The sequence below is a fragment of the Anomaloglossus baeobatrachus genome, chromosome 2 (assembly GCF_048569485.1).
Source record: "Anomaloglossus baeobatrachus isolate aAnoBae1 chromosome 2, aAnoBae1.hap1, whole genome shotgun sequence".
In the NCBI taxonomy this organism is placed as follows: Eukaryota; Metazoa; Chordata; class Amphibia; order Anura; family Aromobatidae; genus Anomaloglossus; species Anomaloglossus baeobatrachus.
Window position 1 is genome coordinate 738,263,162 of NC_134354.1, and position 27,791 is coordinate 738,290,952.

At 51.1% G+C, this 27,791-nt stretch overlaps 1 protein-coding gene across 1 annotated transcript in view; it reads right to left on the reverse strand.

Annotated features, from left to right (window-relative positions):
- ZMYM2 (zinc finger MYM-type containing 2) overlaps window positions 1-27,791 on the reverse strand; it is a 241,936-nt gene that overhangs the window by 30,092 nt on the left and 184,053 nt on the right. The window contains exons 17-19 of the mRNA XM_075337404.1: window positions 25,137-25,231; window positions 17,418-17,556; window positions 16,699-16,850 (exon numbers count right to left, since the gene is read on the reverse strand). Coding sequence (XP_075193519.1) covers window positions 16,699-16,850; window positions 17,418-17,556; window positions 25,137-25,231 — 386 coding nt within the window. The remainder of the gene's footprint in view (window positions 1-16,698; window positions 16,851-17,417; window positions 17,557-25,136; window positions 25,232-27,791) is intronic.

The following is a 27,791-nucleotide window of genomic DNA, read 5'->3' on the forward strand; positions in this document are numbered from 1 at the left end:
TTGTTGAGCAGTTTTAGGTCCAGAACAGGACGGAATGAGCCGTCCTTTTTTGGCACCACAAAGAGATTGGAGTAAAAACCTTGACCTCGTTCCTGAAGAGGAACAGGGACCACCACTCCATCTGCTCTTAGAGAAGTCACCGCCTGCAGAAGGGCATCTGCTCGGTCGGGATGTGGGGAAGTTCTGAAGAACCGAGGCGGAGGCCGAGAACTGAACTCTATCCTGTACCCGTGAGACAAAATGTCTGTTACCCACCGGTCTTTGACCTGTGGCAGCCAAATGTCGCAAAAGCGGGAGAGCCTGCCACCGACCGAGGATGCGGAGGGAGGCGGCCGAAAGTCATGAGGCAGCCGCCTTGGAAGCGGTACCTCCGGTTGCTTTCTTAGGGCGTGAGTGAGCCCGCCAGGAATCAAAGCTCCTTTGCTCTTTCTGAGTCCCTTTGGACGAGGAGAATTGGGGCTTGCCCGAGCCTCGAAAGGACCGAAACTTTGACTGCCACTTCCTCTGTGGAGGTTTGCTTGATCTGGGCTGGGGTAAGGAGGAGTCCTTACCTTTGGACTGTTTAATGATTTCCGCCAATTGCTCACCAAACAGTGTCTCCAGATAATGGCAAGCTGGTTAAACATTTTTTAGAAGCAGAATCTGCTTTCCATTCCTTTAACCACAAGGCCCTGCGCAAAACTACAGAGTTGGCGGATGCCATTGAGGTACGGCTCGTAGAGTCCAGTACCGCATTGATAGCGTAGGTCGCAAACGCAGACATTTGCGTAGTTAGGGACGCCACTTGCGGCACTGCTGGACGTATGAGAGAGTCCACCTGTGCCAGACCAGCTGAAATAGCTTGGAGCGCCCACACGGCCGCGAATGCTGGAGCAAACGACGCGCCGATAGCTTCATAGACAGATTTCAACCAAAGGTCCATCTGTCTGTCATTGGCATCTTTAAGTGAAGCCCCATCCTCCACTGCAACTATGGATCTAGCTGCAAGCCTGGATATTGGAGGGTCCACTTTTGGACACTGGGTCCAGCGTTTGACCACGTCAGGGGGAAAAGGATAACGTGTATCCTTAAGGCGTTTAGAAAAACGCTTGTCCGGATAAGTATTGTGTTTCTGGATGGATTCTCTGAAGTCAGAGTGGTCCAGAAAAGTACTCAATTTACGCTTGGGATACAGGAAATGGAATTTCTCCTGCTGTGCAGCTGCCTCCTCTGCAGAAGGGGCTGGGGGAGAAATATCCAACAGCCTATTGATGGCCGCTATAAGGTCATTTACCATGGCGTCACCATCTGGCGTATCCAAATTGAGTGCGGCGTCAGGACAAGACTCCTGATCACCCACCTCTGAACCATCATATAGGGACCCTTCTCGCTGAGACCCTGATCCGCGTGATGACGTGGAGGGTCTCTCCCAGCGAGCTCGCTTAGGCGGACTGGGACTGTCATCGGAGTCAGAGCCCTCAGCCTGTGATGCCTGGGACCCCCTTGAAGTACGGATTAGTTCCAACTGAGGGGGACCGGGGAACATAGACACAGCAGTGTCTATGGTCTGAGCAACTGGCCTGGACTGCAAGGTCTCCAGGATTTTTGTCATAGTCACAGACATTTTATCAGCAAAGACTGCAAATTCTGTCCCCGTCACCGGGGCAGGGTTCACAGGCGTCTCTGCCTGGGCTACCACCACAATAGGCTCTGGCTGACGAAGTGCCACTGGGACTGAACATTGCACACAATGAGAGTCGTTGGAGCCTGCTGGTAGATTAGCCCCACATGCTGTACAAGCCGTGTATACAGCCCGTGCCTTGGCACCCTTGCGTTTTGCGGATGACATGCTGTTGTCTCCTCAAAGCAATATAGGGTGTACAGCCAAGAAGCGACCTTACAGTGCAGTATATAAATATATCTGGTACAGCGAAAAATATAACACTGTGGCACTAGTGGGGCCGCACGTATGTGCTGCTTACCGCCCGCTTAGCGCGGGTGCGTGGTCGCCAGAAACCCCTAGCCTGGGTCCCCCAGAGCCTGCGTCCGTTCTCCAGCCAGACTGCATGTGTATAATGGCTGCCGGCGTCCTGGGGAGCTGCAAGCCTGGGGGCGGGCCTAGGGCGTGCACAGAGAAAAAGCGCGAAGCCTGTGTCCTACTGTGCTCAGTGAGAGGGCTGGAGCATGTAAATCGTGCTCCAGCCCTCGGCGCTGCCGATTGAACAACGTCTCTCCCCTACCCTGATTGACAGGGTGGGGGGCGTTAACGAAGCGGAGCTAGGCCGCAGAAAAACCGGGGACTAAAGTTAGAAGCGCCGCCGCCGTAAAAGCGCGGTCGGCGCGTCCCCGGCGCACTACAAGTCACAGCTGCGCCGCCGCTCCAGGGGCGGTCGGCGCGGCGATCCACACACATAAAGTCCCCCAGTAATCTGCGGGGACTATAAGCCCAGCGCACAGCGCTACAGTCCCCGGCGCACTAGCACACCCAGCAAGCCTGGGGTGTGCGTGGCCTGCCATACGGGGACACAGAGTACCTGAAAGTTGCAGGGCCTTGTCCCTGAACGGCACTCCCGCTCCACATCCAGCAGGTTCTATGGGTCTGTGGATGGAGCCCGGCCTCAGGGCTTGGTGGCCGGTAAGATCCCACTTCCTCAGAGCCCCTCAGGGGGATGGGGAAGGAAAACAGCATGTGGGCTCCAGCCTCCGTACCCGCAATGGGTACCTCAACCTTACAAACCACAAGTGGGGTAAGAAGGGAGCATGCTGGGGGCCCCATATGGGCCCTCTTTTCTTCCATCCGATATAGTCAGCAGCTACTGCTGACTAAACAGTGGAGCTATGCGTGGATGTCTGACCTCCTTCGCACAAAGCAGAAAACTGGTGAGCCAGTGATCCCACTGGGGGTGTATAGCCAGAAGGGGAGGGGCCTTACACTTTTTAGTGTAATTGCTTTGTGTGGCCTCCGGAGGCAGTGCTATACACCCAATCGTCTGGGTCTCCCAATGGAGCGCCGAAGAAAACACAATACTCAGATAGGAAAAATAGAATTAGCAAAGGCGAGGCCCAACTAACTTGATACAAAGAAAAGGAAAGGAACCGATTGTGGTCAGTGCAAAATCCCTATAGAAAAATACTAAACTCCTGATAGTAAAAAAAAAACCCTGGAGGTCATACGACCTCACCCCCACTATATCAGGTACTCCTGTAAATAATGGGAGAACAAAATACCAAAAAAGAACCCAATATACAGAAGGGCAAATAATTAAATGACACAGGGATAAAATCCCTTTTCCTGCAGGAAAGCTAGCACAGGGGAAACCCCCATGCTCACAATACCATTGAAACAAAAAGTCACCTGCAAGAACAGACAGAAAGCAAAACAAGGAAGAAGGGAATTTTGTTACTTACCGTAAATTCCTTTTCTTCTAGCTCTTATTGGGAGACCCAGACGATTGGGGTATAGCTACTGCCCTCTGGAGGCCACACAAAGCACTACACTAAAAGTGCAAGGCCCCTCCCTCTCTGGCTATACCCCCCCGTGGTATCACGGGTACTCCAGTTTTAGTGCCAAAGCAAGAAGGAGGAAGCCAACAACTGGTTTAAACAAATTAACTCCGAGTAACATCGGAGAACTGAAAAACCGTTCAACATGAACAACATGTGTACCCGCAAACAGCAAAAAACAATCCCGAAGGACAACAGGGCGGGTGCTGGGTCTCCCAATAAGAGCTAGAAGAAAAGGAATTTACGGTAAGTAACAAAATTCCCTTCTTCTTCAGCGCTCTATTGGGAGACCCAGACGATTGGGACGTCCAAAAGCTGTCCCTGGGTGGGTAAAGAAATACCTCATGTTAGAGCTGCAAAACAGCCCTCCCCTACGGGGATGTCACTGCCGCCTGCAGGACTCTTCTACCTAAGCTGGCATCCGCCGAAGCATAGGTATGCACCTGATAATGCTTGGTGAACGTGTGCAGACTCGACCAGGTAGCTGCCTGGCACACCTGTTGAGCCGAAGCCTGGTGCCGTAATGCCCAGGACGCACCTACGGCTCTGGTTGAGTGGGCTTTTAGCCCTGAAGGAACCGGAAGCCCAGCAGAACGGTAGGCCTCTATAATTGGTTCTTTGATCCATCGAGCCAAGGTGGCTTTAGAAGCCTGCAACCCCTTGCGCGGACCGGCGACAAGGACAAAAAGTGCATCGGAACGGCGCATGGGCGCCGTGCGGGAAATGTAGATCCTGAGTGCTCTCACCAGATCTAGCAAACGCAAGTCCCTTTCATACCGGTGAACCGGATGAGGATAAAAGGAAGGCAATGATATATCCTGATTAAGATGAAACGAGGATACGACCTTAGGGAGAAACTCCGGAATGGGGCGCAGCACAACCTTGTCCTGGTGGAACACCAAGAAGGGAGCCTTGGATGACAGAGCAGCCAGCTCAGACACTCGCCGAAGCGATGTGATCGCAACAAGAAACGCCACTTTCTGTGACAGGCGAGAAAAAGAAACTTCTTTGAGAGGCTCGAAGGGCGGCTTCTGGAGAGCCACTAGTACCCTGTTCAGATCCCATGGATCCAACGGCCGCTTGTACGGGGGCACAATATGACAGACCCCCTGCAGGAACGTGCGCACCTTAGGAAGACGTGCTAGACGCTTCTGAAAAAACACGGATAGTGCCGAGACTTGCCCTTTAAGGGAGCCGAGCGACAAGCCCTTTTCCAACCCTGATTGCAGGAAAGATAGAAAAGTGGGCAATGCAAATGGCCAGGGAGACACTCCCTGAGCAGAGCACCAGGTTAAGAAAATCTTCCACGTTCTGTGGTAGATCTTAGCAGAAGTTGACTTCCTAGCTTGTCTCATTGTGGCTACCACTCCCTGGGATAATCCTGTTGACGATAGGATCCAGGACTCAATGGCCACACAGTCAGGTTCAGGGCCGCAGAATTCTGATGGAAAAACGGCCCTTGAGACAGCAGGTCTGGACGGTCTGGAAGCGACCACGGTCGGCCGACCGTGAGATGCCACAGATCCGGATACCACGATCTCCTCGGCCAGTCTGGGGCGACGAGTATGATGCGGCTGCAATCGGATCTGATCTTGCGTAGTACTCTGGGCAAGAGTGCCAGAGGCGGGAATACATATGGGAGGCGGAAGTGCGACCAATCTTGCACCAAGGCGTCTGCCGCCAGCGCTCTTTGATCTCGCGACCGCGCCATGAATGCCGGGACCTTGTTGTTGTGCCGAGACGCCATTAGGTCGACGTCCGGCACTCCCCATCGGCGACAGATTTCCTGAAACACGTCCGGGTGAAGGGACCATTCCCCTGCGTCCATGCCCTGGCGACTGAGGAAGTCTGCTTCCCAGTTTTCTACGCCCGGGATGTGAACCGCGGATATGGTGGATGCTGTGTCCTCCACCCAATTCAGAATGCGCCGGACTTCCTGAAAGGCTTGCCGGCTGCGCGTCCCTCCTTGGTGGTTGATGTATGCCACCGCTGTGGAGTTGTCCGATTGGATTCGGATCTGCTTTCCTTCCAGCCACTGTTGGAAGGCCAGTAGGGCAAGATACACTGCCCTGATTTCCAGAACATTGATCTGAAGGGTGGACTCCTGCTGAGTCCACGTCCCCTGAGCCCTGTGGTGTAGAAACACTGCTCCCCACCCCGACAGACTCGCATCTGTCGTGACTACTGCCCAGGATGGGGGCAGGAAGGATCTTCCCTGAGACAATGAGGTGGGAAGGAGCCACCATTGCAGAGAGTCCTTGGCCGTCTGGGAAAGAGAGACTTTCCTGTCTAGGGAAGTCGTCTTCCCGTCCCATTGGCGGAGAATGTCCCATTGAAGTGGACGCAGATGAAACTGCGCAAAGGGAACTGCTTCCATGGCTGCCACCATCTTCCCTAGGAAGTGCATGAGGCGCCGTAAGGGGTGCGACTGGCCCTGAAGGAGCGATTGCACCCCTGTCTGTAGGGACCGCTGCTTGTTTAGCGGAAGCTTCACTCTCGCTGCTCGAGTATGAAACTCCATGCCAAGATACGTTAGTGACTGTGTCGGTGACAGATTTGACTTTGGAAAGTTGATGATCCATCCAAAAGTCTGGAGAGTCTCCAGCGTAGCCTGTAGACTGAGTTGGCATGCCTCTTGAGAGGGTGCCTTGACAAGTAGATCGTCTAGGTAAGGGATCACCGAGTGTCCCTGAGAGTGCAAGACTGCTACCACCGCCGCCATGACCTTGGTGAAGACCCGTGGGGCTGTCGCCAGACCAAATGGCAGAGCTACGAACTGAAAATGGTCGTCTCCTATCACAAAACGTAGAAAACGTTGATGTTCTGTAGCAATTGGCACGTGGAGATAAGCATCCTTGATGTCTATTGAGGCAAGGAAGTCTCCTTGAGACATTGAGGCAATGACAGAACGGAGGGTTTCCATCCGGAACCTCCTGGCGTGCACATGTTTGTTGAGCAGTTTTAGGTCCAGAACAGGACGGAATGAGCCGTCCTTTTTTGGCACCACAAAGAGATTGGAGTAAAACCCTCTCCCTTGTTCCTGAAACGGTACAGGAACCACTACTCCCTCCGCTCTTAGGGAGTCCACCGCCTGCCGCAGGACATCTACACGGTCTGGGTGTGGGGAGGTTCTGAAGAACCGAGCTGGAGGACGAGAACTGAACTCGATTCTGTACCCGCGCGACAAAATGTCCGTCACCCACCGGTCTTTGACCTGTGACATCCAAGTGTCGTAAAAGCGGGAGAGCCTGCCCCCGACCGGAGATGCGGAGGGAGGGGACTGGAAGTCATGAGGTAGCCGCTTTGGAAGCGGTTCCTCCATTTGCTTTCTTGGGGCGTGAATGAGCCCTCCAGGAATCTGAGTTTCTTTGCGTCCTCTGAGTCCCTTTGGACGAGGAGAATTGTGTTTTGCCCGAACCTCGAAAGGACTGAAACTTCTGCTGCCACTTTCTCTGCTGAGGTTTGCTTGATCTGGGCTGGGGTAAAGAGGAGTCTTTACCCTTGGACTGTTTAATGATGTCAGCCAATGGCTCGCCAAACAGTCTTTCTCTAGACAAAGGCAAGCTGGTTAAACATTTTTTGGAACCAGCATCTGCTTTCCAGTCCTTTAACCACAATGCCCTGCGCAAAACTACCGAATTGGCAGACGCCATTGAGGTGCGGCTGGTAGATTCTAGGACCGCATTGATAGCGTAAGACGCAAACGCGGACATCTGCGAGGTAAGGGACGCCACTTGCGGCACCGCTGGATGTAAGATAGCATCCACTTTCGCTAAACCAGCTGAAATAGCTTGTAGCGCCCATACGGCTGCGAATGCTGGAGCAAACGACGCGCCGATAGCTTCATAGACAGATTTTAACCAAAGGTCCATCTGTCTGTCATTGGCATCCTTAAGTGAAGCGCCATCCTCCACTGCAACTATGGATCTAGCTGCAAGTTTGGAAATCGGGGGATCCACCTTTGGACACTGGGTCCAGCGCTTGACCACCTCAGGGGGGAAAGGATAACGTGTATCCTTAGAACGTTTAGAGAAACGCTTTTCTGGATGAGCATCGTGTTTCTGGATTGATTCTCTGAAGTCAGAGTGATCCAACAGAGCACTTAATTTACGCTTGGGATAGAGGAAACGAAATTTCTCCTGCTCTGCCGCTGCCTCTTCTGCTGAAGGGGTTGGGGGAGAAATATCTAACAGCCTATTGATGGCTGAGATAAGATCGTTTACCATGGCGTCCCCATCAGGGGTATCCAGGTTGAGAGGGGTTCCAGGATTCGACTCCTGATCACTCTCTTCAGACACATCACAGGGAGACTGATTGCGCTGAGACCCTGAGCAGTGTGATGACGTTGAGGGTCTTTCCCAGCGAGCCCGCTTGGGGTGGCTGGGGCAATCATCTGAGTCATCATACTCATCCTGAGAGGCCGGGGACCCCCTTGCAGTCTGGATTAAATCCAACTGCGGAGGGTTAGAGGACATAGACCTCGCCGTGTCCATAGACTGAGCCCCAGGCATGGATTGCAAAGTTTCCAGGATTTTTGCCATAGTCACCGACATATTAACCGCAAAAACTGCAAAGTCTGACCCTGACACCGGGGCAGGACTTACAGGCGTCTCAGCCTGGGTCACTATCTCTCCTGACTCCGGCTGGCGAAGCAGCACCGGATCTGAGCATTGCACACAATGGGGGTCTTTGGAACCTGCTGGTAGAGCAGTCCCACAAGCAGCACACACAGTGCACACAGCCCTAGCCTTGGCAGCTTTGCGTCTTGTGGATGACATGCTGCTGCCTCCTCAGAGCGATCTGGGTATACAGCCAGGAAGCGACCTCACAGTGCAAGAAATCAATAAATCTCTATGTCCAGTGACACAATACACTAACAAACACTGAGGCACTAGAGGGGCCAGCTGAAAAGCCGCTTACCGCCCGCTAAAGAGCGGGTGTGTGGTCTTCCAAAGCCCCTCAGTCTAGGTCTCCCAGAGCCTTGCGTCCTTCTTCCAGCCAGCCATGCATGTAATGGCTGCCGGCGTCTCGAGAGAGGAAGGGGGGCGGGCCCTGGGCGTTCCTGACCAAGAGCGGGAAGCCTGCTTCCCTCTGTGCCTAGTGTGAGGGCTGGAGCATGTAAATCAGGCTCCAGCCCTCCTCGCTGCCGTGAAACAGCGTCTCTCCCCTACCCTGATTGACAGGGTGGGGGCGGGAACGATCGGAGCTGCCGGCGTCCTAGGCCCAAAAGCCGGGGACTAGAGTTATAAACGCCGCCGCCGTAAAAGCGCGGTCGGCGTATCCCCGGCGCACCACAAGTCACAGCAGCGCCGCCCGGTCCAGTGAGGGTCGGCGCTGCGTTCCCAGAACACAAAGTCCCCCAGATGACTGTAGGAACACCAGCTCAGTGTACGGTCCCCGGCGCACTACAACACCCAGCCAGCCCGGAGTGTGTCTGTGCCTGCCGGGGACACAGAGTACCTGTAAGATGCAGGGCCTGTCCCTGATCGTACTCCTGCTCCATATCCATCAGGTGCTATGGGTCTGTGGATGGAGCCCGGCGTCAGAGCTGAGAGGCCGGCAGGATCCCACTTCCACAGAGCCCCCAAGGGGATGTGGAAGGAAAAACAGCATGTCAGGCTCCAGCCCTGTACCAGCAATAGGTACCTCAACCTTACAACACCATCCAGGGGTGAGAAGGGAGCATGCTGGGAACACTATATGTGTCCTCTTTTCTTCCATCCGAACTAGTCAGCAGCTACTGCTGACTAAAATCTGTGGAGCTATGCATGGAATGTCTGACCTCCTTCGCACACAAAGCTAAAACTGGAGTACCCGTGATACCACGGGGGGGTATAGCCAGAGAGGGAGGGGCCTTGCACTTTTAGTGTAGTGCTTTGTGTGGCCTCCAGAGGGCAGTAGCTATACCCCAATCGTCTGGGTCTCCCAATAGAGCGCTGAAGAAAAACAACACCCTAAGGTGTACACCAGGAAGCAAGGCAGAAACTGAAACTTATCTGCAGAAGTCTTGCTTAGGAGTATAGGGAAGGAGAAAAGCTCCAGGCCAGGAGCAGAGAGCAAGGAATATACAATTATAACCGGCGACAGCCAAACAAAACGTGCTCTCCTATATAGACCAGACTTGTCTGCAATAGGACTTCCCCCAATTCCCAATTAAGGGTGGCTTTACACACTACGATATCGGTCCCGATATCGCTAGCATGAGACCCGCCATCGTTTTTGCGAGAGGGGCATATCGCTGCCCGTCGTGCACAAAATCGCGCACCCCCTTCACACGTACTTACCTGCCCTGCGACGTCGCTGTGACCGGCGTACCGCCTCCTTTCTAAGGGGGCGGACCGCTCAGCGTCACAGCGACGTCACTAAGTGGCCGCCCAATAGAAGCGGAGTGGCGGAGATAAGCGGAACAAACATCCCGCCCATCTCCTTCCTTCCGCATTGTGGCCTGCGGCAGGTAAGGAGATGTTCGTTCCTGCGGCGTCACACGTAGCGATGTGTGCTGCCGCAGGGACGAGGAACAACTTCGCCCCAGCGACAGCAGCGATAATTGGGAGTGGACCCCCATGTCAACGAGGAGCGATTTTGGCATTTTTGCAACGATCCAAAATCGCTCCTAGGAGTCACACACAACGATATCGTTACAGCGGCCGGATGTGCGTCACAAATTCCGTGACCCCAACGAGATCGCTGTAGCGAAATCGTAGCGTGTAAAGCCCGCTTAACACCGACATCTGTCTAAATCACAGGCTCAGATTCAACTCCACTACCATTCCTGGCCACCAGAGGGAGCTCCAGAACAGCACCCACACAGACGACGTGCTCAAGAGACACCTCTCCATTACTAACACCAGAGCTTGATTAAAGCAGGTTAAATACTCTTTAGTGCCACATCAAAAGCACAAAAGGGTGCAAGTACGGGGGTTGTGGTATCCATTTATCTACCTATTCTAATATATTTCTATCATCTATCTAGCTACATCTTCGGAATTTTTTTTGTATCTGTATAGATATATTTGTATTGCGACGTTGAACTCTTTGCTTTGAGCAGATTCCACTTTCTTCTGCTACCTGTGTGTCAACCAACTTTATTGATACCTCATGTTTTGTTTAGATACTTTTTTTATTACCTATTGTTAACTAATGGAAGTCTATGGGGAAATTCTGCATCCCCAAAAGATAAAATTGATCGGCTGTGGTGTGGAATTAAAACACCGCAGGACAGTTTATGCAGGAAAAAAAAAAAAAAGAAGAGTGGCCATAAGATTTCTATTGATCCATTCTACTTTGCTTCTACTGCAAAACGCTGTGCTTTTGACGCAAAAAAACCCCAAAAAACGCTGCATCAAAGACTCCATTATCACTCATTGTGGGCATGCACCACATGCACTTTTAGGTGCCTAAAAGCCCAAGAGGCACCGACAGCTCTGGTCGAGTGTGCTTTGATCCCCAGCGGGGGAGGCACCTGAGTACTCTGGTAGGCGTCCGAAATGGTCGATCTAATCCAATGGGCCAAGGTCGGCTTAGAAGCAGAGAGACCCTTGCGCCGCCCTGTGGTTAGCACAAAAAGAGAGGTGCACCGCCTAAGCGCAGCGGTGCGAGCCACATAAATCCGGAGAGCACGCACCACATCTAGAGTATGCAGAGCTTTCTCAAAGCGATGAACAGGGGCCGGACAGAAGGAAGGCAAGGAAATATCCTGGTTAAGGTGGAAGGGAGACACCACCTTAGGAAGAAAGTCCGGGGTCGGACGGAGAACTACCTTGTCTTGGTGAAAAACCAAAAAAGGTGACTCCGAGGAGAGCGCAGCCAAATCAGAGACTCTCCTGAGAGAAGTTATGGCAACTAGAAAGGCCACCTTTTGAGAAAGACGATACAAAGAAACCTCCCTAAGAGGCTCAAAGGGGGGTTTCTGCAATACCGTGAGGACCAAGTTAAGGTCCCAGGGATCCAAGGGCCGCCGATAAGGCGGAATGATGTGAGACGCACCTTGCATGAAGGTGCGGATCTGAGCCAGCCGGGCGAGACGCCGCTGGAACAGCACTGATAGAGCTGAGACTTGTCCCTTGAGAGAGTTGAGGGACAGTCCTAGCTGCAGACCGGACTGTAAAAAAGACAGAAGGGTCGGCAACGAGAATGGCCAAGGAAAATGGCCGGAAGAGCGACACCAGGACAGGAAAATTTTCCAAGTCCTGTGATAGATCTTGACGGAGGAAGACTTACGGGCCCGAGTCATAGTGGAGATGACTTCAGGAGGAATACCAGAAGCCGTCAAAATCCAGGACTCAAGAGCCACGCCGTCAATTTTTGTGCCGCAGAATTCGGGAGGAAAAACGGACCTTGCGAGAGCAGGTCTGGACGGTCCGGAAGATGCCACGGCATCTCCACGGAGAGTTGGAGCAGGTCCGGATACCAAGCTCGCCTGGGCCAGTCCGGAGCAATGAGGATGACTCGACGGCCCTCCATTCTGATCTTGCGCAGGACTCTGGGCAAGAGAGCTAGAGGGGGAAACACGTAGGACAGACGAAACTGGGACCAGTCTTAAACCAGAGCGTCCGCGGCGAAGGCCTGAGGATCGTGGGAGCGAGCCACGTAAACCGGAACCTTGTTGTTGTGACGGGATGCCATTAGGTCCACGTCCGGAGTGCCCCACTTGCGGCAGATTGACTGAAAAACTGCCGGGTGCAGGGACCACTCGCCACAGTCCACGGATTGACGGCTGAGATAATCTGCCTCCCAGTTTTCTACGCCAGGGATGTGGACTGCGGATATGGCGGACTTGGAGTCCTCCGCCCATTGAAGAATGCGTTGGACCTCCAACATTGCCAGGCGGCTGCGTGTCCCGCCTTGGTGATTGATGTAGGCAACCGCTGTCGCGTTGTCTGACTGGACTCGAATGTGCCTGCCCGCCAACAGGTGGTGAAAGGCTAGGAGAGCTAGAAGCACAGCACATTGATTGAAAGGGCTGACTCGGACGGAGTCCAAGTGCCCTGAGCTCTGTGGTGGAGATGTACCGCTCCCTAGCCGGATAGGCTGGCATCCGTGGTGAGAATCACCCAGGACGGAGCCAGGAAGGAGCGCCCTTGGGACAGGGAAAGGGGTCGAAGCCACCACTGAAGAGAGCTCCTGGTCCGTGGCGACAGAGCCACTAACCTCTGTAAGGAGGAAGGCCGCTTGTCCCAACAGCGGAGAATGTCCAGCTGCAGAGGACGCAGATTGAACTGGGCAAAGGGAACCGCCTCCATGGAAGCCACCATTTGACCCAGCACCTGCATCAGGCACCTGAGGGAATAACGGCGGGGCCTCAGGAGAGAGCGCACCGCTAGCCGGAGAGACTGCTGTTTGATTAAGGGCAACTTCACAAGTGCCGGCAAAGTCTCGAACTGCATCCCTAGGTACGTGAGACTCTGAGTCGGCGTCAGAGTGGATTTGGGAAGATTGACAATCCACCCGAATTGGGCTAGGGTGGCGAGAGTGAGCGAAACACTCCGCTGACAGTCTGCGCTGGATGGACCCTTGACCAGAAGGTCGTCCAGATAAGGAAGCACTGCTAACCCCTGGAGGTGCAGGACCGCAATAACTGCCGCCATGACCTTGGTGAATACCCGAGGGGCCGTGGCTAACCCGAAAGGGAGGGCCACGAATTGGAAATGATCCTCTCCTATCGCAAAACGTAACCAACGCTGATGTGACACTGCGATTGGCACATGTAGATAGGCATCTCTGATGTCGATGGACGCCAGGAACTCCCCATGGGTCATAGAGGCAATGACTGATCGCAGAGACTCCATGCGAAAATGCCGCACCCGGACATGCTTGTTGAGAAGCTTGAGATCCAGGATGGGCCGGAAGGTACCGTCCTTTTTTGGAACTAGGAAGAGATTTGAGTAAAAACCTCTGAACCGTTCCTGAGCGGGAACTGGGACAATCACTCCGTTTGCCTGCAAGGACGCCACGGCCTGCGAGAAGGCGGCGGCCTTGGAGCAGGGGGGAGTTGAGAGAAAAAAATCTGTTTGGAGGGCTGGAAGAGAATTCTATCCTGTAGCCGTGAGATATGATGTCTCTCACCCACTGATCGGAGACTTGCTTTAACCAAGCGTCGCCAAAGTGGGAGAGCCTGCCACCGACTAAGGACGTGGCTGGAGCGGGCCGAGAGTCATGAGGAAGCTGCCTTAGTGGCAGAACCTCCTGCGGTCTTCTGCGGACGCGCTTTTGGGCGCCAGTTGGATTTCTGATCCTTGGCTGAGTTAGCGGACGAGGCGGAAGGCTTAGAGGATGACCAGTTGGAGGAACGAAAGAAACGAAACCTGGATTGATTCCTACCCTGGGCGGGTTTCCTGGTCTTGGTTTGTGGCATGGAAGTACTCTTCCCGTCAGTAGCTTCTTTAATGATTTCATCCAGCTGTTCACCAAACAGCCGTGAACCAGCAAAAGGGAGCCCAGCAAGAAACTTCTTGGAAGAAGTATCTGCCTTCCACTCTCGAAGCCACAAAATCCTGCGGATAACAAGAGAATTAGCTGAAGCCACCGCAGTGCGGTGAGCAGCCTCTAGCATGGCAGACATGGCATAAGATGAAAAAGCTGAAGCCTGAGCAGTTAAGGTAACCATCTCAGGCATAGATTCCTTGGTGAGGGAATGCATCTCCTCTAGAGAAGCAGAGATGGCTTTGAGAGCCCACACTGCTGCAAAAGTCGGGGAAAACGCGGCCCCCGCAGCTTCATACACAGATTTGGCCAGAAGGTCAATTTGACGGTCAGTGGAATCCTTAAGTGAGGTGCCGTCAGCCACCGACACAACGGTCCGGGCTGAGAGCCTAGACACCGGAGGGTCTACCTTTGGGGAGTGAGACCACTCCTTGACCACCTCAGGTGGAAATGGAAACCGGTCATCAGAACCACGCTTTGGAAAGCGTTTGTCAGGGCAGGCCCTAAGTTTGGTCACAGCGGTCTGAAAACTGGAGTGGTTAAAAAACACACTCTTCACTCTCTTAGGCGAGGTAAACTGATGTTTTTCTGCCAAAGAGTTGCTCCTCTGACACTGGCGGATTGAGATCCAGCACAGAATTAATAGAAGCAATCAAATCACTAAGATCTGAGTCACCCTCAGAGAAATCGATGGGATACATAGCCTCCGAGCCCCCAGTGAGGGCATCCTCCTCATCTTGAGAGTCAGCTCTTGAGACAGAGCCGTGGGATGGGGAGGAAACCCTGCGCCTTCTCTTAGAAGGACGGGGTCTGGGATCAGATGATGAATCCTCCGTGAGCTCTGATGGACGGAGGTCAGAGGATAGGAGTCCTCTGTCAAGAGTATTAGAGGCACCCTGTGAGGGGGGCTGATGCATATTCATCAAAGTCCTGGACAAAAGTCCCATGGACTCAGCAAATGACTGGGATATGGACCTAGAAAAGGACTCTACACAGGCCGGGTTCAGTCACAGGTGCAGCAGCAGCCTGAGAGACCACTGGGGGTGAGACTCCAGGCTGTGGCACCGCCAAGTAAGAGCAGACATCACAGTGTGGATAAATGCTCGGCTCAGGCAGCAAGAGCTTACATGCAGTTCATGCAGAATAAAGCTTTGGAGCCTTGCTCCTTGTGTGAGACATGCTGCTGGAGTGGGGGCTTTGCAGAGAATGAACCCCAGGGAGAATATACAGAGGTCCACAACCGGAGACCGGCTGTGGCTTACCAGACCGCTGAACGCGGTGTTGTGTGCCCTCCAGATCCCGAAGCCCGGTCCCCCGGTGCGCAGCACCTCAGCAGAGATGCAGAATGCAGGATGTCCCAGAGCAGAGTGAACTCTGCCTGAGAAATGGCCGCCGGAGCGAAGAGAGGGGGCGGGACTAGGGGCGTTCCTATAAAAGAGCGAGAACTGGAGGGCTATAGAGAGCTGCAGGGAAGGAGGGACGCCCCAGCAGTGGGGAGTGTCCCTCCCCTGTGTAGAACGGCCGCCGGGAGGAGCCGAACCTGTCCCTCTGCATGAGTGACATGCGAGGGCAGGAAAACGAAACTAGGCCTCCGGCGAAGCCGGGGCCTAAATTTAAGCGGCGAGGCCGACAAGCAGGCACCATCGGCGCGGTTCTCGGGCAAAAGCTGGAGAACCCGCCGGAAAAGTTAAAATCAATCACATACAGCATACTCTCCCCTTACAATAAAGAACCGGGACCCCCAACATAAACGTCTCAGGTACTTAGCTGCTGAGACGCAGGGCCATGTCCCTGGGGATGAGTGCTCCGGTCCAACAGAATCCTCAAGGGGCTGTGGATGGAGACCGGACTCCTGCCAGGCATGGAGACCGTGCTGGCTCCCACTTCAAGCCAGAGCCCAGAAGGGATGGTGAAGGAGCGCGGCATGTAAGGCTTCAGCCTTGTAAATCAAGCTTAACAACACCTCCGACACAGTGGGGTGAGAAGGGACATGCCGGGAGTCCAGACATGGACCCGCTTTTCTTCAAACTCTTTCCAAAAGTCAAACAAATCAGATGAGAATGCATGTGTGGATGTATGGCCTCCTGAACACAAAGCGATAAACTGGCTAGGACTGGCTACCAGGGGGTGTATAAGCTCAGAGGGAGGAGCTACACTTTTCAGTGTAGTACTTTGTGTGTCCTCCGGAGGCAGAAGCTAAACATCCCATGGTCTGGGTCTCCCAAAGGAACGATAAAGAAATTGCCTGTTATGAAGGGGTTAAGCAATTCTGCATTGCTGCTGACAGATCAGCCTTTCCTTATAACACTCCCTGCACAGGTCCTTTTCAGCTGGATGAATTAGGCTCTCAGGAATACTCTGAGCTCTAAACAAACATCCACTGGTGATGGAGACAAAAGTGGGAATATGGAGCATCTGATCTTTCTGCTCTCACTGCCATGCACAGCATATAACAGACGGCCAAATTCACCGATTGACAGACCTTAGCTATGTGTATGAGGAGATCTAGAGGGGAAGCTGTTCAGCCAGCAATTTATTTATTTATTTATTTAAAAGGGTATGACTTCCTACACATCACATTGGTCTTCTCTTTCTAAAGGTCTGTATGATATCATAGACTACACTACTGATAAAGGGAAATGGGAGTCTCAGAGTTATCTTTAGCAGCCAAGCCAAAACCTCTGGGTATAAACAAACAATCTTTACTTCTATAGTGTCAACATATTCTGCAGCGCTTAACAATTCAGAGGTTTATAAACCTGTCTTATATCCTGGCAGGGTTACACCACTGACCTCCTGGATGCCAAGACACAGATAATAAATGCTGTCTGGTGCGTAGCCATCTCCGTTTGGTCTTCGCACCTCTTTAATAAAACAGGACAGCCAGTAACTGAGCGCACTAGGTGGGTGCAATAGAAGATCTTCTTTTAACCTCACGGATTTATCTAATAAAATAGAAACCAAGATGTACAGGTTAACGACAAAATGTTTGAAATTGAAAGCCGCCATGTTTCTGCATATAAAATTATTATGAATGGGACAAAAATTTTGTAGAACCGTGGCACAGCAGTCACGTTAGTATTACATGTATGCTTGACGGGACCTCTGGTAAGCGCCTGCTACCTGCATCCATGGCTCTCCTTTTGATTAGCTGGCCTTGAGTGACTTCATGTATACTTCCCACCAGGCCTACTAATCAAAAGTGGAGCCAAGGATGCAGGTAGGAAGAGGGTAGCAGGGCTCCTGTCCTGACTATAGCACCTTGCTTTCGAACAAAATTAAGAATATGGGGTGTGGAGCAATATTGGCACAGCTTAAAAGAGAACGCCCAGACAGCTGAATTACGGCATGGCTCCCTTGTGGATGTTTTCAGCCACTCCGACCATCACACAGTCCTATGGTTCTCAAGGGTCAGCGAGGTCTAGTAGCAGTAATATGGAGGTTAATATTTTAGGACTGTCTGAAATGGACCTAAACCAGTCATCTGTGCGTGCGGACGAGGGCATACTTACATTCTGTCAGCACATCTGCAGCTACACGTGATTTCACCCAGTGCTTCCAAGCATTGACGGCATAGCTGTACTTCAGTGGAAACAAAGACTCGGCGCTTTCACTACACGACAGGTCAGACACTGCTTTCCTCTTTGCCCCCTTTAATGATAATAGAGATACAAAAATAATACTTAAGCAAAAAAAAAGTTAAAGAACAGAAAATAATATTCATGTAATAAAAAATGTACTGTCTTAAAGAAACAAGTGGCTATGTACTTAAAGGAAATGCTGTCTAATGTATGCAGAATCATGGGGAATGCGTAATCAGAAAAGTAGTCCATTGTTCAAGTCAGGTAATTATGTTAAATTCATTTTTAGATTTTTTTCACTATGGAAAATCAAAAATCTTGCACTTTTCAAACTGGCCAAAAAGCCACGATGTTAGAGGTACCTCCTGTTCTGTACAGTAGACTAGAAGCCTCATTATAACAGACAGGAATACAAGGACAGGCAACAACTTTACACACAGAAGAGAGCGAGGGATCCACCATTTATAATAGGTGATATCACAGCTCACCTGCTCCTCCTCCCTTTTCAAACAGTCTTGCCTTAGAATACAGTTGTTACAAACTTCAAGGCAACTAATTAGGGTCCAGATCAGTCTATACCTTCCGTCTGCACGAGTCTAGAACTAAGCCTAATAATCAATGTAAAAATGGCAAGGATTCCTTTTTTATAATTTCTGATATATATATATATATATATATATATATATATATAAATATATATATACACACACACATATCTATATCTATACACACACACACATATATATATCTTTATCTCATATCAGAAATAAAGAGAATTTTGTTTACTTACCGTAAATTCTTTTTCTTATAGTTCCGTATTGGGAGACCCAGACGATGGGTGTATAGCTTCTGCCTCCGGAGGACACACAAAGTACTACACTTAAAAGTGTAGCTCCTCCCTCTGAGCTTATACACCCCCTGGAGAACCAGATCTAGCCAGTTTAGTGCAAAAGCTGAAGGAGAATAGCCACCCACAAGTAAAACAGAGCAAGAACCGGAACAACCGGAGACTCTGTCCACGACAACAGCCGGTGATAACACACGGAACAAGTAACTGCCAACAGGCAACAGGGAGGGAGCTGGGTCTCCCAATACGGAACTATAAGAAAAAGAATTTACGGCAAGTAAACAAAATTCTCTTTTTCTTTATCGTTCCTTTGGGAGACCCAGACCATGGGACGTCTCAAAGCAGTCCATGGGTGGGAATAAACAGAAAAATTAAGAAGTAGGCGGAACCTAACTTCACAAATGGGCGACAGCCGCCTGAAGGATGCGTCTGCCCAAGCTCACATCTGCCGAAGCATGAGCATGCACTTGGTAGTGCTTTGAAAAGGTATGCAGGCTAGTCCAAGTGGCAGCCTGACAGACTTGTTGAGCCGTAGCCTGGTGCCTGAAAGCCCAAGAGGCACCAACAGCTCTGGTCGAGTGTGCCTTGATCCCCGGCGGGGGAGGCACCTGAGAACACTGGTAAGCGTCCGAAATGGTCGACCTAATCAACTGGCTAAGGTCGGCTTAGAAGCAGAGAGGCCCTTGCGCCGACCTGTGGTTAGCACAAAAAGAGAAGTGCACCGCCTAAGAGCAGCGGTGCGAGACACATAGATCCGGAGAGCACGCACCAGATCCAGAGTATGCAACGCTTTTTCAAAGCGATGAACAGGAGCCGGACAAAAGGAAGGTAGGGTAATGTCCTGGTTAAGGTGGAAAGGAGAGACCACCTTAGGAAGAAAGTCCGGAGTCGGACGAAGAACCACCTTGTCTTGTTGAAAAACCAAAAAAGGTGACTCCGAAGAGAGCGCAGCCAAATCGGAGACTCTCCTGAGGGAAGTTATGGCCACTAGAAAGACCACTTTCTGTGAAAGACGAAACAAAGAAACCTCCCTAAGAGGCTCAAAGGGGGGTTTCTGCAAAACCGTGAGAACCAAATTGAGGTCCCAGGGATCCAAGGGCCGCCGGTAAGGCGGAATGATGTGAGACGCGCCCTGCATGAAGGTGCGGACCTGAGCCAGCCGGGCGAGACGCCGCTGGAACAGCACTGACAGAGCTGAGACTTGTCCCTTGAGAGAGTTGAGGGACAGTCCCAGCTGCAGACCGGACTGTAGAAAGGACAGAAGGGTCGGCAAGGAAAATGGCCAAGGAGAATGGCCGGAAGCGCGACACCAGGACAGGAAAATTTTCCAAGTCCTGTGATAGATCTTGGCGGAGGAAGACTTACGGGCCCGAGTCATAGTGGAGATGACTTCAGGAGGGATACCAGAAGCCGTCAAAATCCAGGACTCAAGAGCCACGCCCATCAATTTGAGAGCCGCAGAATTCAGGCGGAAAAACGGACCTTGTGAGAGAAGGTCTGGACGGTCCGGAAGATGCCACGGCACCTCTACGGACAGATGGAGCAGGTCTGGGTACCAAGCTCGCCTGGGCCAGTCCGGAGCAATGAGGATGACTCGACGGCCCTCCATTCTGATCTTGCGCAGGACTCTGGGCAAGAGAGCTAGAGGGGGAAACACGTAGGACAGACGAAACTGGGACCAGTCTTGAACCAGAGCGTCCGCGGCGATTGCCTGAGGATCGTGGGAGCGAGCCACGTAAACGGGAACTTTGTTGTTGTGACGGGATGCCATTAGGTCCACGTCCGGAGTGCCCCATTTGCGGCAGATTGACTGAAAAGCTGCCGGGTGCAGGGACCACTCGCCACTGTCCACGGTTTGACGGCTGAGATAATCTGCCTCCCAGTTTTCCACACCTGGAATGTGGACTGCGGATATGGTGGACTTGGAGTCCTCCGCCCATTGAAGGATGCGTTGTACCTCCAACATTGCCAGGCGGCTGCGTGTCCCACCTTGGTGATTGATGTAGGCAACCGCTGTCGCGTTGTCTGACTGGACTCGGATGTGCCTGCCCGCCAGCAGATGGTGAAAAGCTAGGAGAGCCAGAAGCACGGATCTGGTTTCCAGCACATTGATCGAAAGGGCTGACTTGGACGGAGTCCAAGTGCCCTGCGCTCGGTGGTGGAGACATTCCGCTCCCCAGCCCGATAGACTGGCATCCGTGGTGAGGATCACCCAGGACGGGGCCAGAAAGGAGCGCCCCTGAGACAGAGAGAGGGGCCGAAGCCACCACTGAAGAGAGCTTCTGGTCTGTGGCAACAGAGCCACCAACCTGTGCAAGGAGGAAGGCCGCTTGTCCCAACAGCGGAGAATGTCCAGCTGCAGGGGACGCAGATGGAACTGGGCAAAGGGAACAGCCTCCATTGACGCCACCATCTGACCCAGCACCTGCATCAGGCGCCTGAGGGAATAACGGCGGGGCCTCAGCAGAGAGCGCACCGCCAGTTGGAAGGACTGCTGTTTGATTAAGGGCAACTTCACAAGTGCCGGAAGTGTCTCGAACTGCATCCCTAGGTACGTAAGACTCTGGGTCGGAGTCAGAGTGGATTTGGGAAGATTGACAAGCCACCCGAATTGGGCTAGAGTGGCGAGAGTGAGCAAGACACTCCGCTGACAGTCCACGCTGGACGAAGCCTTGACTAAAAGGTCGTCCAGGTAAGGGATCACTGCCAACCCCTGTAGGTGCAGGACCGCAATCACTGCTGCCATGACCTTGGTGAATACCCGAGGAGCTGTGGCCAACCCGAAGGGGAGAGCCACGAATTGGAAATTTTCCTCTCCGATTGCAAAACGTAGCCAACGCTGGTGTGAAACTGCAATTGGCACATGCAGATAGGCATCTCTGATGTCGATGGATGCCAGGAAATCCCCTTGGGTCATTGAGGCAATGACTGATCGCAGAGACTCCATGCGAAAATGCCGCACCTGAACATGCTTGTTGAGAAGCTTGAGATCCAGGATGGGCCGGAAGGAACCGTCCTTTTTGGGAACTAGGAAGAGATTTGAGTAGAAACCTCTGAACCGTTCCCGGGCAGGAACCGGTACAATTACTCCGTTGGCCTGCAAGGATGCCACGGCCTGAGAGAAGGCGGCGGCCTTGGAGCAGGGGGGAGTTGACAGAAAAAATCTGTTTGGCGGGCTGGAAGAGAATTCTATCCTGTAGCCGTGGGAGATGATATCCCTCACCCACTGATCGGAGACGTTTTGAAACCACGCGTCGCCAAAGTGGGAGAGCCTGCCACCGACTAAGGACGTTGCTGGCACGGACAGATAGTCACGAGGAGGCTGCCTTGGCGGCAGCACCTCCTGCGGTCTTTTGTGGACGCGCTTTTGGGCGCCAGTTGGATTTCTGGTCCTTGGCTGAGTTAGTGGATGAGGCCGAGGGCTTAGAGGATGACCAGTTGGAGGAACGAAAGGAACGAAACCTCGACTGATTCCTGCCCTGGACAGGTTTCCTGGTTTTGGTTTGTGGCATGGAAGTACTCTTCCCGCCAGTAGCTTCCTTAATGATTTCATCCAGCTGTTCACCGAACAGCCTGGACCCAGCAAAAGGGAGTCCAGCAAGGTACTTCTTAGAAGAAGTATCTGCCTTCCACTCTCGAAGCCACAAGATCCTGCGGATAGCGAGGGAATTAGCCGAAGCCACCGCAGTGCGGTGAGAAGCCTCCAGCATGGCAGACATGGCATAGGATGAAAAAACTGAAGCTTGGGAAGTTAAGGTAACCATTTCGGGCATAGATTCCCTGGCGAGGGAATGCATCCCCTCTAGAGAAGCAGAGATGGCTTTGAGAGCCCACACTGCTGCAAAAGTCGGGGAGAACGAGGCCCCCGCCGCTTCATATACGGATTTGGCCAGAAGGTCAATCTGGCGTTCAGTGGAATCCTTAAGAGAGGTGCCATCAGCCACCGATACAACGGTCCGGGCAGCGAGTCTAGACACCGGGGGGTCTACCTTTGGGGAATGAGCCCACTCCTTGACCACCTCAGGTGGAAAGGGAAAGCGGTCATCAGAACCACGCTTTGGGAAGCGTTTGTCAGGACAGGCCCTGGGCTTAGTTACAGCGGCCTGAAAACTGGAGTGGTTAAAGAACACACTCTTTACTCTCTTAGGCGAGGTAAACTGGTGCTTTTCTGCCAGAGAGGGTTGCTCCTCTGATACTGGCGGATTGAGATCCAGTACAGAATTAATGGACGCAATCAAATCACTAACATCTGAGTCACTTTCGGACAGATCAATGGGGTACATGGAGTTAACTTCCGAGACCCCCGTAAAGGCATCCTCCTCGTCCTGCGAGTCAGCTCCTGAATCAGAGCCGCGGGACGAGGAAGGAGAGGGAACCCTGCGTCTCTTCTTAGAAGGACGGGGTCTGGGACCAGATGATGAATCCTCTGTGAGCTCCGGTCCTGAGAGACCCCTAGCAGCAGAGGCACCCTGTGAAAGGGGCTGATGCATGTTCAGCAAAGTCCTGGACAGAAGTTCCATGAAGTCGGCAAAAGACTGGGAGATAGACCTAGAAAAGGATTCTACCCAAGCCGGGGGTTCAGCCACAGGAGCAGGAGCAGCCTGAGAGACCACTGGGGGTGAGACTCCAGGCTGTGGCATCGCCAGGTTAGAGCAGGCATCACAATGTGGATAGATGCTCGGTTCAGGCAGCAGGAGCTTACATGCAGTGCATACTGAATAAAGCTTTGGCGCCTTGCTCCTCGTGTGAGACATGCTGCTGGAGTGGGGGCTCTGCCAGAGAATGAACCCCAGAGAGTATAATCAGAGGTCCACAACCGGAGACCGGTTGTGGCTTACCAGACCGCTGGAGCGGTGTTGTGTGCCCTCCAGATCCCGAGGCCCGGACCCCCAAGCACAGCAACTCAGCAGAGATGCTGCAGACCAGCGCTGCAATGCAGAGAGAACTCTGAGAAAATGGCCGCCGGAGTGAAGAGAGGGGGCGGGACTTGCTTGAGGAGCGGGATCTGGAGGGCCATAGAGACCTACAGGGGAGGGGACATACACTGCAGTGAGGAGTGTCCCTCCCCTGTGCAGAACGGCCGCCGGGCGGAGCCAAGCCTGTCCCTCTGCATGAGTGACATGCGAGGGCAGTGAAACCGAAACTAGGCCTCCGGCGAAGCCGGGGCATAAATTTGAGCGGCGCGGCCGGCGCGCAGGCACCATCGGCGCGGTTCTCAGGCGACAGCCAGAGAACCCGCCGGAAATGTCATAAAACACAATCAGCACACTCTCCCACAACAATAAAGTACAGGGACCCCCAATATATAAACGTCTCAGGTACTTAGCTTGCTGAGACGCAGGGTTCCAAGTCCCTGGGGATGAGTGCTCCGGTCCAGCAGGATCCTGAAGGGCTGCGGATGGAGACCGGTCTCCTGCCAAGCATGGAGAACCGTGCTGGCTCCCACTTCAAGCCAGAGCCCAGGAGGGATGGTGAAGGAGCGCGGCATGTAAGGCTCCAGTCTTGGAATCAACCTTAACCACACCACCGACACAGTGGGGTGAGAAGGGACATGCCGGGAGTCCAGACTTGGACCCGCTTTTCTTCAAACTCTTTCCAAAAATCAAAAATCAGATGAGAATGCATGTGTGGATGTACGCCTCCTGAACACAAAGCGATAAACTGGCTAGATCTGGTTCTCCAGGGGGTGTATAAGCTCAGAGGGAGGAGCTACATTTTTAAGTGTAGTACTTTGTGTGTCCTCCGGAGGCAGAAGCTAAACACCCATGGTCTGGGTCTCCCATAGGAACGATAAAGAAATATCTATAGAGAGATATTATGTATATATATATATATATATATATATATATATATTTATATATATATTATATATAGTTATAATATATATATATGCACATATACACATATATATATATATATATATATATATATATATATACACATTCACACATTATATATATATTATATATACACATACATCTATAGATCTATACATACACACACAATATATATTATATATATGTACATATACACACACGCACCCATATATATTATATATATTATATTATATATATTATATATATATATATATATATATATATATACACACATACATACATACATATACATTTTTTTTTATTATAAATACTGTTATTTCATTTAAGCGTACCATAAATAAGGAACTGTAATTTTCATATAAGGTAGAATTTATTTTGTTTTTTTCACAGTGTGTGTGACTGGTCTTTTTTGTCTCATATTTATACACCATCCAGATACGCACCTGTTCACATTGTAAAGATGCTGCCAGTACGGTTTGAACTCAGGTTAGTACCAGCGTGGGAAACCAGCAAGGGAACCAGTTTCATTCTGATTTTTTCTATAGTATAATGCATATAACAGGGAGTGGTACTCTGTTTGCTGGATTTGCACTCCAGCTACTGGCTGCTTCATTAGCCTCCTTTTTGTTTACCAGCTGATCTTGTAGGTTTTTAAAACCCAGAAAAGATGCAGTGTAGTGTAGGACCCAGCAAAGGAGGGTGCCGTGAAGGGCGCTGGGCTGGTATTTTTAATGGACATTATAATACTCTAAATACCTCCATTAATGTATAAGGTAGAATTTATTTTGGTGTGCGACATTTATTTATTTATATATATATATATATATATATATATATATATATATATATATATATATTATATATAAAAAATTTTTTATTATAAATACTATTTGTTATTTCCTTTAAGCGTACCATAAATAAGGAACTGTAGTTTTCAGAAATTGTCCTCATTTTACAGTAAATTACCTTTTTTAATTGTTTAGGTTTGGGCTGCTCATCATACTCCTCTTCAAATACAGGAGGCAAAAGAAATTCACTTTCTGTATCAAATTCCTCAGCGGCTTTTAAAAAAAAAAAAAATGTAGAGATTACAAAATGGAAAAATGATTAAGTAAAAAAATAAAAAACAAAAACTGTTTTTCATAGTTACATAGTACAGTTGAATTAAGTCTTATCTATCAAGTTTAACCCCCCTTAAGGACAGTGATTTTTTGCACTTTACAATAATTTTATTTCTATAGCGCCAACATATTCCACAGCATTTTACAATTCAGAGAGGACATGTACAGATAAGACTTTACAGAGCAACACATACTTCAACACAAAGGAAAGCTTACAATCTATTGATTTTATTCTTCTCTCCGAATAACGAGGAGTTCTGGAAGTGTTAATCCGGCCCCCACAGAGCCCTGATCTCAATATATAGTATATCTGGCATTACATAAAGAGAAGGAAGGATTTACACCACAAGCCTCAAGTTGTACTTGGTTCTCCAAGATGTTTGGAGAGTTCCTTCAAAAACCGTGTCTCTAAAAGGATTGATGCTATTTTGAAGGCGAAGGGCAGTCAAACCGAATTTTGATTGTATTTTAGATTTCTGTTTTGTTTGCTCACTTTGCATTTTATTAAATGATAAAAAATAAACTGATAACTAGAGATGGGCGAATAGTAAGGGTATATGCGCACGTTGCGTTCTATTACGCAGCGTAAAAAAAGAGAATTTTGTTTACTTACCGTAAATTCTTTTTCTTATAGTTCCGACATGGGAGACCCAGACCATGGGTGTATAGCTTCTGCTTCCGGAGGACACACAAAGTACTACACTAAAAGTGTAGCTCCTCCCTCCGAGCATATACACCCCCCCGGATGACAAATCCAACCAGTTTAGTGCAAAAGCTGAAGGAGGACATCCACCCATAAGTAGAGATAGAGTCAAACCCGGAATAACCGGAACCTCTGTCTACAACAACAGCCGGTGAAAAACACACGGAACAAGAAAGCTGCCAACAGGCAACAGGGAGGGAGCTGGGTCTCCCATGTCGGAACTATAAGAAAAAGAATTTACGGTAAGTAAACAAAGAAGGGAATTTTGTTTACTTACCGTAAATTCCTTTTCTTCTAGCTCCTATTTGGAGACCCAGACAATTGGGTGTATAGCTTCTGCCTCCGGAGGCCACACAAAGTATTACACTTAAAAGTGTAAACCCCTCCCCTCTGCCTATACACCCCCCCGTGCATCACGGGCTCCTCAGTTTTGGTGCAAAAGCAGGAAGGAGGAAACTTATAAATTGGTCTAAGGTAAATTCAATCCGAAGGATGTTCGGAGAACTGAAACCATGAACCCAGAACAATTCAACATGAACAACATGTGTACACAAAAGAACAACAGCCCGAAGGGAACAGGGGCGGGTGCTGGGTCTCCCAATAGGAGCTAGAAGAAAAGGAATTTACGGTAAGTAAACAAAATTCCCTTCTTCTTTGTCGCTCCATTGGGAGACCCAGACAATTGGGACGTCCAAAAGCAGTCCCTGGGTGGGTAAAAGAATACCTCGGTAATAGAGCCGTAAAACGGCCCCTTCCTACAGGTGGGCAACCGCCGCCTGAAGGACTCGCCTACCTAGGCTGGCATCTGCCGAAGCGTAGGTATGCACCTGATAGTGTTTCGTGAAAGTGTGCAGACTCGACCAGGTAGCCGCTTGACACACCTGCTGAGCCGTAGCCTGGTGCCGCAATGCCCAGGACGCACCCACGGCTCTGGTAGAATGGGCTTTCAGCCCTGAAGGAACCTGAAGCCCAGAAGAACGGTAGGCTTCAAGAATTGGTTCCTTGATCCACCGAGCCAAGGTTGACTTGGAAGCCTGCGACCCTTTACGCTGGCCAGCGACAAGGTCAAAGAGCGCATCCGAGCGGCGCAGGGGCGCCGTACGAGAAATGTAGAGTCTAAGTGCTCTCACAAGATCTAACAAGTGCAAATCCTTTTCACATTGGTGAACTGGATGAGGGCAAAAAGAAGGTAAGGAGATATCCTGATTGAGATGAAAAGGGGATACCACCTTAGGGAGAAATTCCGGAACCGGACGCAGAACCACCTTGTCCTGGTGAAACACCAGGAAGGGGGCTTTGCATGACAATGCAGCTAGCTCAGACACTCTCCGAAGTGATGTGACTGCCACTAGGAAGACCACCTTCTGCGAAAGGCGTGAAAGAGAAATATCTCTCATTGGCTCGAAAGGTGGTTTCTGAAGAGCCGTTAGCACCCTGTTCAGATCCCAGGGTTCTAGCGGACGCTTGTAAGGAGGGACTATGTGGCAAACTCCCTGCAGGAACGTGCGGACCTGCGGAAGCCTGGCTAGACGCTTTTGAAAAAACACAGAGAGCGCCGAGACTTGTCCCTTAATAGAGCCGAGAGACAAACCCTTTTCCATTCCGGATTGAAGGAAGGACAGAAAAGTGGGCAAGGCAAATGGCCAGGGAGTAAAACCCTGATCAGAGCACCAGGATAAGAAGATCCTCCACGTCCTGTGGTAGATCTTGGCGGACGTTGGTTTCCTGGCCTGTCTCATAGTGGCAATGACCTCTTGAGATAACCCTGAAGACGCTAGGATCCAGGACTCAATGGCC